At 35.2% G+C, this 17604-nt stretch overlaps 1 protein-coding gene across 6 annotated transcripts in view; it reads left to right on the top strand.

The window, feature by feature from the left end:
• Window positions 1-15499, top strand: part of LOC145666666 (hemocyte protein-glutamine gamma-glutamyltransferase-like) — a 124390-nt gene extending 108891 nt beyond the window's left edge. For all 6 annotated transcript variants that reach the window (XM_081734137.1, XM_081734135.1, XM_081734136.1 and 3 more), the window contains exons 12-15: window positions 1705-1828; window positions 7153-7313; window positions 12284-12420; window positions 15142-15499. In XM_081734137.1, coding sequence (XP_081590263.1) covers window positions 1705-1828; window positions 7153-7313; window positions 12284-12420; window positions 15142-15286 — 567 coding nt within the window. In that variant the 3' untranslated portion in view covers window positions 15287-15499. The remainder of the gene's footprint in view (window positions 1-1704; window positions 1829-7152; window positions 7314-12283; window positions 12421-15141) is intronic.
• Window positions 15500-17604: the final 2105 nt, after the last annotated feature.

Below are 17604 nucleotides of genomic sequence, written 5' to 3'. Positions count from 1 at the left end.
TTGTAGTTATGAATTAGATGATGCCTTTCAGTGTATCCAAATCCCTAAGACTATTTTCGTAGACTTTTTTCCCTTTAAATAAGCCCACAAAAAGAAGTCTGGTGATGTTAATTCAGATGATGTTGCTGCTCATAGTCCTTTTTTTTAAAAATCAAACCGTTACCAAAAAATTCAAGTAAAAATGTAATTGTTTTATCTCATCTATGACACATTGCCACGTCTTGTTGCAGCTATACATCTCATTCACCAACTTCCGAAAGCGCTACGAACGGCTTAATAGAAGTTGTGATGCACAGCTGACTTCTCTCTGTTTTCGAAAAAGAAATTGGTCGAATAATACGTAAATGGGATACAACACAAAGGAAAGTCTCATGTAAGAGATATGGATTTCTAATGGACCAATAGACCCCTACCTAGTGTTCTGTGAATTAACATGGCCTGTCAAATGGAACCAGCTCGTATAGGCCTTCCTTTAGAAATTTTTCTTCTGCAATTCACCTGACTTTAATGTTCTTTCCTACTTTTTTAAAAATAATTTAGTAATTAACTTGAAGATACAAAATTTAGAAATGAGTCAGGCAGTGCTTATAAAATGTATAAAAGGTATACTAATAACTGCTTCCAGATATTTTCCTATAGGCCACATACGTATCGGTACGCAGTTTTTTTCTTTTTTATCATAACTGTCAGGCGCTGAAATATCTGCACAATATTCAAGGACTTGAAATAAATAAATAGTTCAGTGTATAGTATTTTATGAATATTAAATTACCTATTTTCAAAAATTCTCTCTTTTTTGTTGTTGTTGTTGGTAGTGGTTAGTGGCGGATCTAGAAGGTAAAAACTGGGAAGGGGGCAACCAGAAGCCAGACTACGATAGGTGTACCATGAGTTCAAACTATAAAAATAACAGCTTAAATTAGTTTTCTCGCCCAAAACCTGGGGGGCCTAGGCCCCCCGGCCCCGGACTAAATCCGCCACTGTTGGTGGTTTGAATTACTCTGAAAAATAACAAGAGTAATGGGGAATATAGAAATGACTTAATAATCACAGACTAGTGTACAAATCATTCGAGGATTTCTCGAGTGCCAAGTAGATGATGGCAGACCCTATTTATTTTTGTACTTACTGGTATTCCTATTTGGACATATATGTCTAATACAAATAGGGCTATATAAACAGGGTGATACGTAGCTGATTTCTATATTACAAAGTTGAATATTGCGCAGACGATATAACGTGAAATGGGTTGCGAGTGGAAAGTAAATAGGATGTTATTTCATGAGAACACTGTAACAGTTACAATTGACCTTTGGAGTAATGTCAGCTAACAATGAAATGTTGTCTGAACAGTCGCTGAACTTTAATAATAGATTTCATTTTGTAATAAGTACAAACAGAGAAAAAAAATTGTTCAACACTTCAACATGTCCATAGTAACTATTATTGGCAACACAAAGCTTTCGCGCCTGCTCAATATTCAATTTTCAAATATGGAAATCTGCTCCACGCCACACTATATAGTGTATAATGTATTGGATATAAGTATATAATGTCAATATAACTTATTAGAAAAGAAAAAGATTGTGAAATTGCTTTGACACTTTGCTTCACTTTGACACATGAACGTCTGGGAGATCTCAAAAGTGTTCTCTCCCGTAATTGAAGAGAAAATCCATTGAAAGATGTATTTTTTTTTTTCAGAACATTTCTGGAGAGAAGCGCACTATCCAAGCAGTCTTATCTGCCAGTAGTATTTACTACAATGGTGTGAAAGCGAAATTCATCAAGAGAGCATCTGGAGTTTTTACACTAGAACCTAATGCAAGTAAGGAGTTTTATACTTCTACATTTAATGCATGAAATCAAGCCATTTTGAGCGGTAAAAATATATTTGCTCCTGTTTCTTATTCTAAAATGTACAAGATAAGTTAAAAATATGAATACACGCTTGGTTTTATTGTGCGCTGAGGTTATTTGGTTTACTCTAGACGGAATTGTATCATTTGAAAGGAAAATAATGAAAGCATGACAATATTTTGATACCTTCAACGATAATACTTCTCTCTTTGCCATCGCGGGAAAATAAATCCTGGATTTGATTTGTCTGGAAAGTATAGTTCACCTAGATGATTTACAGAATTTAAGATCAAACAACTTATGATTACTACATAGCTTTTAAATGGCATTCCCGTCAATATTAAATACAATTTACGATTAAACGTGTAGCCATATTTATTTCTTGCTCTAAACATCTATTAAACCATTGAAACTGATTATTTTTAAAAAAGAAAGTTCACAATTCCCTTTTTTACTCGGATAAAAATTCTGAAATTAATTGGATTCTTTCACATAGTTATGGTCATATAAAATCCAGATAACTAAAAGTACCTTTCTAATTAAAATCTATTCATCCTCGGTGAAAGATCATGTTATAAAAATAAATATCTCCATTAGCATTTTCAGATAGTAACTCCCAAATATATTGCACTTATTTTGTAGCCTGTAAGAGCCATGAATGTTAACCAAGACCTTGTATACAAGGGATATCAATGTATCACTGTTCCTATATATCTATAACAATGCGAACAATGGTTTTTTAGATACTTTTAGTTAGTGTTGCGAATTTAGCCATTTTATGGCTAAATCTAGCCATTCCCACATGATGATTAGCTAGTAGAATTGTGATTTAGCCATTAGCTATATTTTTGGCCATTGTTGAACCACCTTTTCAGTCAGAACTTCCTTTAGGAAAGTATTCTAATTGTGACAGTAACAAACTGTAGCATAGTATTTCCTAATCCTTGTGTATTGCCATATCACCATAGGTATTTTACTTGTATCACTCCCTTACGCGTCTTATGGGAAATTGGGGTCCCAGAAATTCCTGTCTTCCCATAAATAAATTCAACATGTAATTAACTCCTGTGTAACATTTTTCGAATATACGCTAGTTCGGCCTGGGATGATATTTTTAGTGGTTTACTATTCCTCCAAATTGTAGTTATAATATCGTCAAAACTGGAATCAAAGAATTGTATTTTTTTTAAAAGAAAGTACGAATTAAGGGTGAAAGTGTGTGCTTTGAAAACATCAGGAAAAATATAATCATCATCATAGGTATTCTGCCAGTATAGGTAGATCACTCGCTGCAACTGAGAAGCTTCCATGCTCCATGGTCATCCGCTAAGGGCGTTAACCTCTTCGTTTTCACGTATGATTTTTCTGTTTCGATATCATCCATTAATATAGCGAAAAATATTACGCTATATTTTAAGGAGTGTGCAAACTCTTTAGTTTGCTTTATTCTTATATTCTGCTAGCTATAAATTTAGTTTTATTTTGGCCATTTAGCCATTTTATCCAGATTCTGTGCGTCATTTAGTTCCTTTTCGAAGGTACCTGTTCGCAACACTTGTTTTAGTATCTTTATATGATTAAACTTTGTGGAAGTTAAGAAGCAGATATAACTATCACAGTGAAGTGGTATATATTTTTGTTCTCAAAAGATATATTAGCTTACTTGTAAAAATATTCTGTTAAATCGTCCATAAATACAAAACAAACTAAGAAAGGCATTACTAAGTCGTTTGTATTTCTACGGATTTAGATCAATGTAGTGAAACTAAGTTCTTATACAAAGCTGACGATCAGCGCTTTACAGGTCATTGTTAGACAAATTGCAATATGTTCAAGAAGATCAGAATATTGTATTAAAAAGCGTAAACAAGATTGAAGTAAGGGAGGGAATATAGGTATAGAACTTGTAAACTAATTTGGCTTGCTTATATTCACAGTTAATAAATAAGACCTCAATTTCCAGAATCGTTAGCTATACTCACCTCCTATCTTCAATTCAATCTGTTTTCTTTCAATCCAAACAATTAATCTTACTCCGATAAATTATTTCACTTTATATGCTAAGGAATCGATGTCGGTTTCATTCTTTTTACTTTCGTTAGCATTACGTAAATTTCAGTAAATATTTCATAAGCAGTTCAGTATTTTCTGGGTTGTTCCGTCGTCTTATCCTGTGTAGTGTTCAGACAACTAATATATAAGGTTCATAAAGGAAATATATAAGTTACATTAGATTTAGTTCTCACCAATATTGAAAACTTGTACGTACACAGCGAAACCCAAATCCTAGTTCCAGCTGATAGACATCATCCCCAACTTCTCATTGAAATATTACATAACAAAAGCAACAAAGTGAGAAAAAGCAGACCCACTTGTGTTCGAAATTTTCGCAATGCCAACTTTAAAATCATGTATGAGGAAATATCGAACATCAGATAGGATGTGGTGGAAATCAGGCTCTCGACTATTTTTACACAAGTTTAGAGGAGATATTTGAAAAAAAAAAATTGTACCTTACAAAGAATCTACGTCAGCTCAAATTTTACATGCTGAGTTCACGAAATAATTAATTAAAGTACTTAAAAGTAAATCACGTCATCACACACTGTTAAAAATAATTTCTCAAATTTGAGAAACTATTTCTTATTTGTGCACCGAGACAATATTTTCTTAGAAATGAGATTTGGCAATTCTCATTCATAAGGAAAGTAAAAGTATATTTTCTCGTTTCGCTTTATACAACCTCATCTACCTTTCTTCATTTCTCATTAATGAGAGTTTCAAACTCTTGTTTCTAAGAAAATATATTCTCTGTGCGCAGATAAGAAACAGTTTCTTAGATTTAAGAAAGTATTTTTAACAGTGCAAGAACTGGAAGCGTGGTGTAAGAAATGTTCACTATCATCGAAAGCAATTTCAAAATGTACGTACAGAATCGAAAAAAAGCTCATTGACGCAGCCTACAATAACTACACTAAAGAAACCGAAATTGACATTAATCTTGACATAAAAAAATTCTGGTCTTTTATACGCCATAAAAATAGGAAAGAGACAAACAACGCTCTCACATATAATAATGAAACATTAACTAGCAATAAGGAAATTGCCAATGCATTCTCCCAACACTGTCTTTTCTACTTATAAATCTCACCCTGCTACATATGACTGTGCTCTTCTTAAAGGACATGAAATGAATGAAGTTCTTGAATCATTTGTACTATTTGATATTTCTCTCTCAAGCTAAGAATGTAAGAACGCTCAACCCCCCCCCCCAAAAAAAAAAAAACTTGTGGTCCTGATGGAATCCCGCCATAATTAATTAAGGGACGCATGCACAAGTGTAATGGAAGAGAGAAAATCCAAAACCATAGACCCATAGCCATACTAAGCGCACCAGCAAAGATTTTTGAAAGTATTCTTTATCAACGACTATTATCGCACGTACTGCCTATAATCTCCCCTAACCAACATGGCTTCTTGCTTGGCAAATCCACCGTTACAAACCTAACTCTTCTTACTGACTTTATAGCCACGTATTTTGAGGACAAAAAGCAGGTTGATGTTATATATACAGACATCAGTAAAGCTTTCGATCAGGTTAACCATAATGTCCTCTTAAGCAAACTGAAATGTTTAAATCTCTCAGATTCGGCACTTGATTTCTTTTCTTCCTATCTTAAAGATCGTCGCCAAAGAGTATCGTACTGAGGTATACAAAATCACGATTACTCAGTGCTCTCAGGGGTCCCTCAGGGCTCAAATCTTGGCCCACTTTTATTTTTAATTTTAATTAATGATATTTTCCAATAGCCTGCAAAATTCATTCAGCCTACTATATGCAGATGACCTAAAATTCGTAAGATGTATTAGTTATGTCAATGACTCGGTATCTCTACAAAATGATATCAATGCTGTTTCCAAATGGTGTCAACTCAATGATCTGAACCTTAATGTAAATAAATGTTTTATACTATCATACTCGCGTATGAACACACCTCTAAAATTTAACTACTGCATTGGTAATGTCAATATTAAAAGAATCGAAGAGTTTAAAAACCTCAGGGTGACCTTTAACACAAAACTAACATTTTCCAGCCATATTTTAAAAAATGTGAGCGAAGTTTATAGAAATTTGGGGCATACGATAAGAACTGGAAGGGATTTCAAGAAACAAGACACATAAAAAAACTATATATAACGCAATCGTTAAATCGAAACTAGAATACGCTGCCGAAATCTTGAACCCTGCAAGTAAACAATGTGGCCGCAAAATAGAAATGATACAATCAAAATTCGCAAGGTATTTAGTTTTCAAGGAAACAGACATATATCCTAAATTTGAAACATATCAATGTTTAATAAACAACTGAACATTGTATCCCTCGACAGCAGAAGAAAAGTTCGGTTACTCTGCCTTCTATATAAAATTTTAAACAACAAAATCCAAGTGTCGCAATTACTTGAACTTCTGAAATTTAATGTTCCCAAAGTTAGAAGATGTCCAAAAGCTGGCTTATTTCAAGGTAGAACATTAAGAACAAATATGATGAAAAGCTCACTTATTTGAAGTATGTGTGACCTCTACAACAAACTATGTGTGGTTGATCCAAGTATTGATATATTCAGAATGTCCTTCATTAAATTTTTTAGAAAAGTAGTAAATTCTTTAAGTGCCAGAATCGATGATTAACCACTCATTAAAATTATCACTTGTCTGTTTATTCTACTGTTATTATGTTTATCTGTATTTTGTGACTATTGTAAATTGGTATCTTTACCTGTAGTATTCATTTCTCTAAATAAATAAATAAATAAAGTTGTCTAATTGGCATACAATCATGCAACAACCAAAATTAAAAGGCATTTGGAAATGGTTGCTAGCTGCTCTGGGAACTAGTTGTTCCCTGTCACATCCTCAGCATTTTTTGCGATCTTCCATCCTATTTGAGACAGTGATCACAAATTGGTGTTTTATAAATTGAATTGTCATATAGTTATATACGTAAAGCCTCTGAATCAAAGCAGGTCTCTAAGATATTATCTATTGTACGCATGTAGTGGCAATTTTCAATGTTACATAATTAATTTACTTTTTCTTGTAGTTTGTGTCCTATTGGAACACAATGTTCTGGTTCAACATTACATACAGTGATTGGTATTTTCAGATCAGCTTTAACAATGTCGTCCTGTAGACATATTCAAAATTCATGAAAATACAAAATAAAGGTAAAGACGTGAATAACAATTTTTTAAAGTTATTTCTAAAATTCTAATCATTGCAATTGTCAACAGATGAGCAGTTGCGGCTGGTGGTTACTCCAGATGACTACATGGAACAATTAGTTGAATACTGCAATGTGAAAATCTCGGCAATCGCAAGTGCACTGGAAACAAGACAGACTTGGGCAGATGAGGATGATTTCCAATTATTGAAACCTGCACTCAAAATTGAGGTAAAAACTGATTTGTAATTATTTGACACTTATTTCTAATTAGGATTAAAGCTGTTAATTAATCTAAATGAATGATAACAATAATCAGAATACTATCCAACGGATTAGCAGAATATAGCCACCACACCCGTTAGTTTTCACTTACAACTCATTTACGGTCTTAATAAGAATTGCTTCTTTTTCATCTGCTTTTCCATATTTTGGAAAGTACTACCAAAAATATTGAAGAACGCTATTAACATTTTTTTTTAGTGTAATTTCAATATCAACGAAAGACTGTTTAATGACATAACACTATTGAGATAAATGTTGTCCAGAAAAATTTCAATAAATCAATTTTGACGTAAAGAGCTTTGCTGACGAACTTTTCAGCAACAAACATCGTTAATAACGCTATTTTCCGTGTATTTATTAAACTATTTTTCTCAAGTGCCACTTACTAACTTTTAGTAATTCCAACGATCAGTCATTTGATTGTTTCCATCAAGAAACCACCAAAGCACTTATTACATAAATTATTCCGGAAATCAACCATTACGATGATATAATTCTGTTTCTCAGTAGTCTAAGACTACACAGCAAAAACTGAGGTGTTGAAACAACACAAAATGACTACCCCTTTAGCGTGTTACTTGTGTGTCAATTCAACACCAAGATTTTTTTTGTCCGTCACCCCGGTTAAAGGGTTGTGCCCTTTCTTCGGGTAAGTGCATTAATTTGATTGATTGAATTGAAGAAAATGTAGGGCAACACCAAGATTTTTTTTGTCGTCTACCCGGTTAAAGGGTTGCGCCCTTTCTTCGAGGAAGTGTTGTATTAGGAATGTAGAGGCTACAAAACTTGTGGTTGGTCTAAGGGGTGTTCCTTTATTCATTCATTATTTTAAGTAATTAACATATATACAATAGAGATAAGTTGAAACAGGTGACACAAAAACCTAATAATAATAATAACAACAACAAAGGTAATATGTGCATGGAGGCTATTAGAAATATGAAGCAAGAAAATAACAAACTGTCAGTGCATGAAGGCTAAGTGCGTGAATATAATAACAAATAAGAAAAACAGGAGCAGGAATTACAATTCAAAGAAATAATACGAGGGCAAGTCAAGAAAGACTTGGACTGATTTTTTTCCCGGCAGTTCTGTTAACGCTGGAGCTTCATAGTTTGGCATACAAGTAGGGTGGGTCTTGCTGTGCATATATATAAAATGTTGTTAAGGAATCATTGCATGTTTTGTAACCACGACTTTTTATTGCAGGTGATGTTCTGCGCCGCCTCTAGAAGTCGCCTGTAGAAGAAATGGAGTCATTACGAGATTAACAATTTGCAGCTATACGGTTCTGCTATCGCCTGGGGAAAAGTGCAACAGAAACTCTAGGAATGTTGAGAGCAGCCTACAAAGATGACGCTCTGCCACGAAGTACCGTGTTCTGGTGGTTCAAAGAGTTTAAAGAGGGCCGAATGACATCACGAAAGCTGGTGGACCAGGTGTATCAGCGTCAGCTGTTACTGAGGTGAACATTAACACGGCAGCAGTCATTGTTAGAGAAGATCGCCGCATCAGTATCGACGATCTGGCAACCGCACTACGCATATCTCATGGCAGTGCCTTCAAAATTTTGCATGACCACCTCCACATGAGCCGAGTGTGTGCGCGATGGATTCCGCGACTCCTGACACCAGAGCAGAAGGCCGTTTGAGTGGAGACTTGCAGGGAGCTGTTGCAAAGGTTTGAGGATGGTGGAGACGCCTATCGCACCGTGCGACTTTTTTCTATTCCCTGCCCTAACATCCAGACTGCGTGGACGCCGCTTCTCCGATAATTCCGAGGTTCTGAAGGCATCGGAGGCGGTTTTGAAGGACCTCTCAAAGAATGGCCTGCGACACGTGTTTGAGGACTGGAAGACTCGAATGAAAAAGTGCATTCAAATGGGCGGGGACTACTTTGAAAAGGATCATGTGTCTGTTGCTGAGTAATAATAAATTGCCTAGGTAAAAAAAAATCAGTCCAAGTCTTTCTTGACTAGCCCTCGTATTTAGAAATGATGATGAAAATGAGGATGAATTGTCCTGGACGCCACCAACACCAAGTTTTTTTTTTTTTTTTTTTTGCCGTGTACCCGGTTAAAGGATTTTGCCCTTTCTTCGGGGGAGTGATTCATAAACATTTTGGACTCCATAATATTATAGGAGGTCTATGAGATTTTTCTTTATTCATTAATAATTAAATAATTTATACATACATTCAATACTGATAATGATTAATCAAGGGAACGATAACAAAACAATAACAATAATAACAAAAGGTAAGAGGTGCACAAAACAAATATATAGGTGATAGGTGCGCAATGAGTATATAAGTGAAAAGTACAACAATATTATATATACATATAGGCTAAAAAGGGAAAAGGCTAGTAACGAAGTAGAAAACATAATATATTAACTGAAAGGACATGATGAAATGATAATGAATGAATTGCACTAGACGTCACATCACGAGGTTTTGTTAGTGGACAGATGCAGGTTATCTTCTGTTCCTGGGGCCACTCAGGAACTGATGAAGACAGGGGAGGCCCATATTAGTTGGTAATCACTGTGCCTGTGATGGATAAACATGAGGTGGTAGATGACGTGGATGATATATGGCAAAGATCTCGAGGTCTCTAGTGGCAGGGTCCAATTGGAGGTGATATAGTGTCATGTAGTGTTGTAGCGGAGAGTCGATGTATCGTGGTGGAGTATCGTTGTCTCTATCGTAGCGTATAATGTCCTGTAGCATTTTATGGTGTAACTCATACCGAGTAGTAATATATCGGATTCGAAGCTGCTCCAAGTGTGGAATTAAGGACGGAAAATCGATAAGATCGTACAGGAGCCTGGTTGGACTTGGTAACCTGATTCTATACGCTAACCGTAAAGCATGTCTTTCCATGATACACAATTTTTGATAATATTTATCAGATGCAGATGCCCAAGCCGTGTGACCATATGTTAAGGTACTTCGCATGAAAGTTTTGTAGGTATGTAGTACTGTAGAGGGTTTAAGCCCCAGCTTGTACCAACTAGCCTTTTAAGCAAATTGAGTCGATTTTGAGCCTGGGTGACAACCTTCTTAAGATGAGGGATCCAAGATAGTTTACTGTCAAAGACGATACCAAGGTAAGTCAGAGTCGAATGAACCGTAACTGGTGTATGCTCAACATGAAGGCGTAGTAAAGTCGGGTTACGGTACACTCTGGAGCGTCGTCCTGGTGGTAAAAATACAAGTGATTGTGTCTTCGCAGAGTTAATACTTAGTCTCCATATGTTACACCAGTCGACAAATTGATCAATAGCAGGTTGCATAAGGCGATTAATTTGCTGAATAGTACGGGCTGTTGAAAGAAAAGCTGTGTCGTCAGCAAACTGATAACTTTGGATGTTGGCTGGTAATCTGAGATCGGCAACGTATAAGAGATAGAGGAGAGGCGACAAAGACGAACCTTGAGGAACTCCAGAGTGTAAGAAGATTGGATGAGAAAGAGTGTTGTTTATGGATATGTATGCCAGACGTCCTGTTAAGAAGGAATTGACCAAGCGTATGTAGGAAGTAGGTAATAAATATTGATGTAGTTTATAAATAAGCCCAGGATGCCAAACTTTATCAAACGCTTTCTCGAGATCAAACGTTACTAAACAAGAAGGAAAACCCCGGTTATATTGGTTATAAATTGCCGTGGTAAGACGTAATAGCTGATCTATAGTACTAAAATGAGGCCGGAAACCAGCTTGATGGATAGGCAGAAGATTTTGACTTCGGATATGGTCATGAAGTCGGCGAACAAGAATCCGTTCCAAGATTTTACAGAGACAGCTAGTTAAATGAATTGGTCTATACGACTGAACATCCGATGGGGGTTTCTTTGGCTTCGGAAATAAAAGAACCTTCGAGTATTTCCAAACCAACACCAAGACATCGCCATCAGAGCATATCAAAAATACCTCGTTACTGGCTGTGAGTATTTGCATCGTTTTTTACTGTTTGGTATGAGTAAAGCTTTGCGAAATACATCTCGCATTTATGGTAAGTGACTAATAACATTCTATGTTTTCTGTAATTGGTCATAATAATATCGTTATAAACCTGTGAATCATCTGACAACAGTTACAAAGATAGCAATGCTTCCATCTTTTTTCTTTATTTGTTATTTTAGTGTCTTAGCACGTATGAACAGAAGATGACAGAACTGTTGCATGGTGCTGAATTAACACACAAGTAACACGCTAAAGTGGTAGTCATTTTGTGTTGTTTCAACACCTTATTTTTTACAGTGTATGGTTCTTCAATAATTTAAATATACTACTCGACTCTACAACTCTTAAGTTAATACAATAGCGTATTCTATGTCCTTCCCTATCAGCAACAGATGAATAGCGAGAAGAATGTAATATATATTACTTTTATTAATCATGTTTTTATTATAACTCACTTATATTGCTAAATCAACTTTTTCTTATTCAACGCAATTAAAGATTGTTATACACAAAATCAGTAAAAGCTACATTTGAAGCGACACTAGCCCCCACAAACCCGCAAAGTGTAATCCTAGTTACGTCGCAGTTGCTTAATAATTGATTTTTCAGTATTTCTTGTAGATATCAGTGGCGGACTGGGATATAAAGAGCCTAGGTAGGATTAATAATGGGAGGTTATTAGTTCATTAGTTATTACATATTTACAATTTTTCAACTTTAAACACCTAAGCCAAATCAATGCTTATATTATTATTATACACTTGACTGAAGGGATCCAGGCGAGCCAGTCCACTACTAGTAGACACAATACTTTTCAGTAAATATCAAACACCAAGTAAAAAAAAATAACAAATCATTCTCTTCCATAGTTTTACCATATCTAATTTTTAGGAATTTCCAATAGCAAGTCGTTTTACTTAAATAGTTTAATGTTTGTACTATCTCACTCAGGTTCCCTCTACTCTGAAAGTAGCTCAACCAGCAAAAGTGAAATTCAGTTTCAAAAATCCCTTGAAGAAACGTCTGACCCACTGTGAGTTGCATTATGAAGGACCAGGTCTCAGAAGAAACTCTATGATAAAATGCAGGTATGTTAAGCAAATAACGTAAGTTTGAAGAATACAAAAAAAAGTAAAGAAAAGAAGAAAGAAAAAAGAGAGACAGACAGACTACTTTACTAAACTTTCAAGTGTAAGTGCAACTATGCTCTCTTACTTGATTTACATAGAAAACACTAGAAAAGGGCTAAACTGCATCTCGTACGCTACATTTAAGGTGGGGTTTCTGGACCCCCGATCCCCGGCCAAGTAACTTAGTGGAGGACAACATCGTGTCCGTGGGTTTCCAAAGGGTACTCCCGTTTCCTCCCACTTTCTCATTGCACCAATTCTCCCATCATTCTTTGCTCGACTTAATCATCGTCTCCCTTAGCCTAAAAGTGTAATCGTGGGACGTTAAACTAAAATATATCATTTCATATTTTTTGTGTTAAGAGTGAAAACACACTAGTCATTAGCCAATGGGGTGTGAGACAGCTTTTTTAAAAGCATCTCTAAGGCTACCAGATTTTCAGGACTTAAAATCGGGAAATTTTTCTGAAACTTTCCAACTGAACAATTCATGGCAAGACTTAAGCGTGAAATTTTGGCCACAAGAGCAAGACTTAAACTAGGTCTGGACGCCCCGGAACTTGATTCCGGCACATCACTGCACGGATAGAAAAATCGAGTGCATTTAGAAAGTAAATCCATAAATCCCGACTGCAGGTGACCTTCCCAGCGCTGCTCCTGCCACGGCAAAAGAATTGCAATCTGTTTTATGGTGTACATTTTCTGTACTGTGTTGGAGTCATGTCGGCCTAAATGGTGCATACCTACTCCTTATCTTTGTGTGTATATTCCGTACAGAGCTTCTAGGTGCTACTACGTACTCAATGTGTTCAAACGGCAACTTTGATTTCATCAGTTATTATTTATTTCTGACCAGAAGGAAAATATAGATCGTATGCAAGAATGATACTGTATAGTGTCCATACACAACTAGATAATGTGTATCAAAGTACATAACCATGACTATCGCACTTACAAAAATCGATAATTTGAGGAATAAGTCTACAATTTCATTCAAATCCTCCACAGTGTGTTTCACTATCAACATTTTTGCCCTCTCTCTCTCTCTCTCTCTAAATTATTCTATGTATTTCGAAGATTTTCTTGTGAAAGGTGTTCCAAGCATCAGCTAACATGTAACAGCAATCTTTAAAAGATACAATTTTTTTCTTTCAAAAATGTTATTACACTCTCTTCGTCTTCTTTTAACAGGAAACGATATAAGACTTCTTTTTTGTACGTTTCAGCTTCTCTATCATACCTTTATCCATTATGTCAATTCATTTGTAACGTTTAGGAGGGGGGGGGGATACTTGACTTCATACATTTCGTCAACTAAATTCAACAGCTCAGCATCTAAATATGATGGTGCATTATCCCGTGAGAGTGACACTTGTTCAATTTCTTTCTCTCTCTCTCTCTCTGAATTTCTTCACATTTGGGATAAATTTGTTTGTATATTAGTCATAAAATAACTCAGTATTTATTCAAGCATTTATCTGGGCCTCGTAACATAAGAGAAGATAATTTATATCTTAAAACAATGTTTTTTTTTTCTTTTCAGATTTTCTAATCACAAATAAAGGTTCACTCTTAGTACCACTGGTGTTCACGCACACTTAAATTGTAACTTGATCTTCATTAACTTTAAAGCCTGTTGTTGACCTCTTCTCGCTCTGGTGCAAGCGACTTACGTGGTAATGATCTCCAATTGGAACTAGTCTCATCAACGTTATAAACATCATCTTGAGAGTAACGTTTACTGTTTTTTAATTTTTTTTTTTAATGAAAATTATTTTTGAATTCTTCAGCTGTAGTCGAATTGCTGGATAAGCGTTCTCCTTGGACATCCATCCAACTAACGAATACCATGATGATATTTAAAATTTTTCAACCAACCGATACTAGCCTTAAAATTGACCAAACCATCGAGTTTCTCATTCCATTGCAATGCCTTGCCACGTACCAAGGCGGTCAGAAACAGAATTTCCCTTATTTCTTCTGTGAATGAAGCATAGATATACAGTTTCTTCCAGCTTTTCATCCTACCCTGTTCTCATAGTTTTTTTCTTTTTCTAGAACCTTCTTCACTGTCTAACTTTGACGCAAATTTCAGACTTTCGTCTTTTTATATGAACCGTTTATATCAACCGTTTTATAAACCGTTTTCCTTCCAAACCCAAAACTTGTTGCAAGACATTAAACACTCACTTTTATATATCCTTTTGATAATCTCTACCTTTTTTTCAATCGATAGAATATTGCAACTCCTTTTATCTTTATCATTACTTGTAGAGGCAATTGCTTCTACAAAACAATGCAAGTTCTTATTGCATAAAGAAATAGACCTACTATTAAAAAAAAAAAATACAAAAATTTTCCCAGTGCTGTACTGCTTGTTTCTGATCAGAATTCTACGTTGACGAATTCAAAGTTGATTGGCTGGTATTCTCACTCCTTCAGTTTAATTGCTGCCGAGACCGTTACTCAACTTTTCTTCTGCAGGATTACCGGTCCATTAAAAAAAAAATAAAATAAAATAACTTACAACTAAAGAAATAAAATGCTTAATATTTTTTTCTAAAATTGAATCAAATATAGTAAGCATATATACATAGATACTTGTTTTTTTTTTTTCTTTTAATGTGCAGATAAACGCCGTTCCACTGTATATACATCATCATTAATATTTATTTTCAGAGATGTTGCACCACAAGAATTAACGGAAGTTGAAGCATATGTGGTACCAGTCACATCAGGCAATCTGAAACTCATTGGAACATTTTCATCGATGGAACTTATTGATATTGTGGGTTCTGCTGAAATACACGTAGTGGAAGGTTGAACAAAAACCCTACACTGGAAGGAGACATGCTAATTATCTACTTCACATTGAATTGTCATATACATATTCTATTTTTCATAAGAGCATATTCATGATACTGGTCAATATTTGCTTACTAATACAAACCCTCAACAAAATGACAAAGAATTAATCAATATTTCTTTTAAAGCTGTATCATTAACATTCTTTTCAATAAACCTAATTTATGAAAGATAATATTGTACACTTTCTTCCCTCTATGCACTGGTCTTTCGCACCAAGCAGGAATACATTGAACATACCCTTAGACTACAAACTCATAACCTAGAAAATACCATTACATTATTATTTATATCACAAATATTATATTACTTATGTTACCTGTAAGTTACATTTTTTAGATCTATAGTGACCGTGGCGACTCGTGAAGCCTAGGCTCTACACGAATCACAGAACTGCTTTCTCTTACGTGTGATGTACCGGAAAAATTCGGTACAATTCATGGAGCTGCCTTCCGAAAGCACACTAGAGAGAAAGTGAAACAGCTGAAATGCACGACCAACAACGTTGCCAATAAACTTATGGCAAACGAGCGACAAAAAGTAGCACTTAAAGAACTCAACAATAATAATAACAACAAAACGAAACTTAGCGGCTATCCGACAACATTGTACCCTCAGATGTTCTCCGTATAGCGCCAGAGATGACACTGGCAAAATTCAATGCGTTAAGGTTGACGATCGGGACACACCTTCGCATTCTATTAAGTGGTGAAATTGGTAAATCTAGGTCAAGCTTCACGAGTCTTTGCGATCACTAGATTTTCAATGTCTGAACAACGGCACCCATTTCTGTATAACTTGGAAAGGGAGGAGCAATCAGGTATGTACTTCATTATTAGATATCCAGTAATGGATCCATATCTTAGGAGATCCCAAGCTACTTATAAAACCCCTTGGGCATTTCCCCCTTCCCCCCGGATCGGTGCTCTTGTGTCTGAGGATGATGTTTAATCTGATATATCAAATAATATAACTCAGTCACTACTTAGCGTATACTTATGTCATTCTTAGAAGATCTTAGAGAACTTCTTTAGTGTGATTGAATTGAGTAAAACCCGAATATACGAAGGGCCTTATTTCGTATTGGTTTGCGCCAATACAACGCAATTGAGTTTTGGTTTGCGATAGTCAGCATGGCGGCTTAACTTCTTGTTGCAACATTTGATATATTCCTTTTTATGCTTAAAGGCCCTTCTTTCATTTCTTCAACTGTTATAATTATTCACGCAAAGATATTAGGTGTACTGAGAAAATATTGCTTTTCTGTTGTGATCCTATAAAAAATTCATTGGTGATTATTGAAAAACAGCAGATTTGACAAGTTGCGGGAACATTGCACCTAAGAAAATGTTTTCTGCTGCTGTTGAATTTGTGATTAGAATATTAAACTCCCAATTCAACAATAAATAACACGACAAGCAAACACCAAAAATGTTTACAATGTGTAGCGTCTGTAAAGTGATGTTTGTATGATGAATATGGTTAAGGAAATTTATATTTCACAGTGCTATATCTAATAGAACACATGCAGCATTGTGTGATAGTAACCTTCACTTAAAGGTAAATTGATGTTGTAATTCGATTTCTGAAAGCGAAGCAAGCTAGAAATGCATTACTAGTTGATGAAGTTTATGAAGATACTATGATGAATTCGCGGTCTATATTTTCTTTATTACGTTGAAGAAAATACACTTTTATTGGTCATCTGTCTTAACAGTCTAAAAGACATACAGTAATAGCGAAATGTTAGAGACTTCGTTTCATTTCAGTTCTTACTCTTAAAGTTTATTCTGTAAAGAGAAAGCAGATTAATCCATCATGTGTCTCTCTCCTTCTTTCGAATTCTAACTTGAACAATGTATTATAATTTTTCCTCGAAGAAATTGTATTTTATAGTTGTTTATTTTCATCATTCAACTTTTGATAAAATATTGCTGGAATTCTCCAGTATCTTTGGAGATTCATGTTTCTTGTCTTATCTTGGTGTCAGGAATCACCTTCCAGACGTTGTCAGTATTGTTTAGAAATACCTAGGTAGGTACACACAGTTCACAGTTATGACAACATTCTATTTTAGATGTATCGTAGTGCAAAAATAGTTCAATTGCATTTGATTTCAGGCCCAGAGTTTTTTAATTACATTTTATTTCTCACCCGAGGGTTTATAGCATTCTCAACAATGATACATGGCACAGTTTGAGATTCAGAGAAAATTGTATATCTCCGTGATTATCTTGGTACAATACGGAGCAAAAAACCTGCAACATATAAGTTTAA

The sequence above is a fragment of the Thermobia domestica genome, chromosome 12 (genome assembly GCF_964235325.1).
Source record: "Thermobia domestica chromosome 12, izTheDome1.hap1.1, whole genome shotgun sequence".
Taxonomy (NCBI): domain Eukaryota; kingdom Metazoa; phylum Arthropoda; class Insecta; order Zygentoma; family Lepismatidae; genus Thermobia; species Thermobia domestica.
Note: the sequence above shows the minus strand (reverse complement) of the source record. Positions and strands in the feature narration are given on the sequence as shown.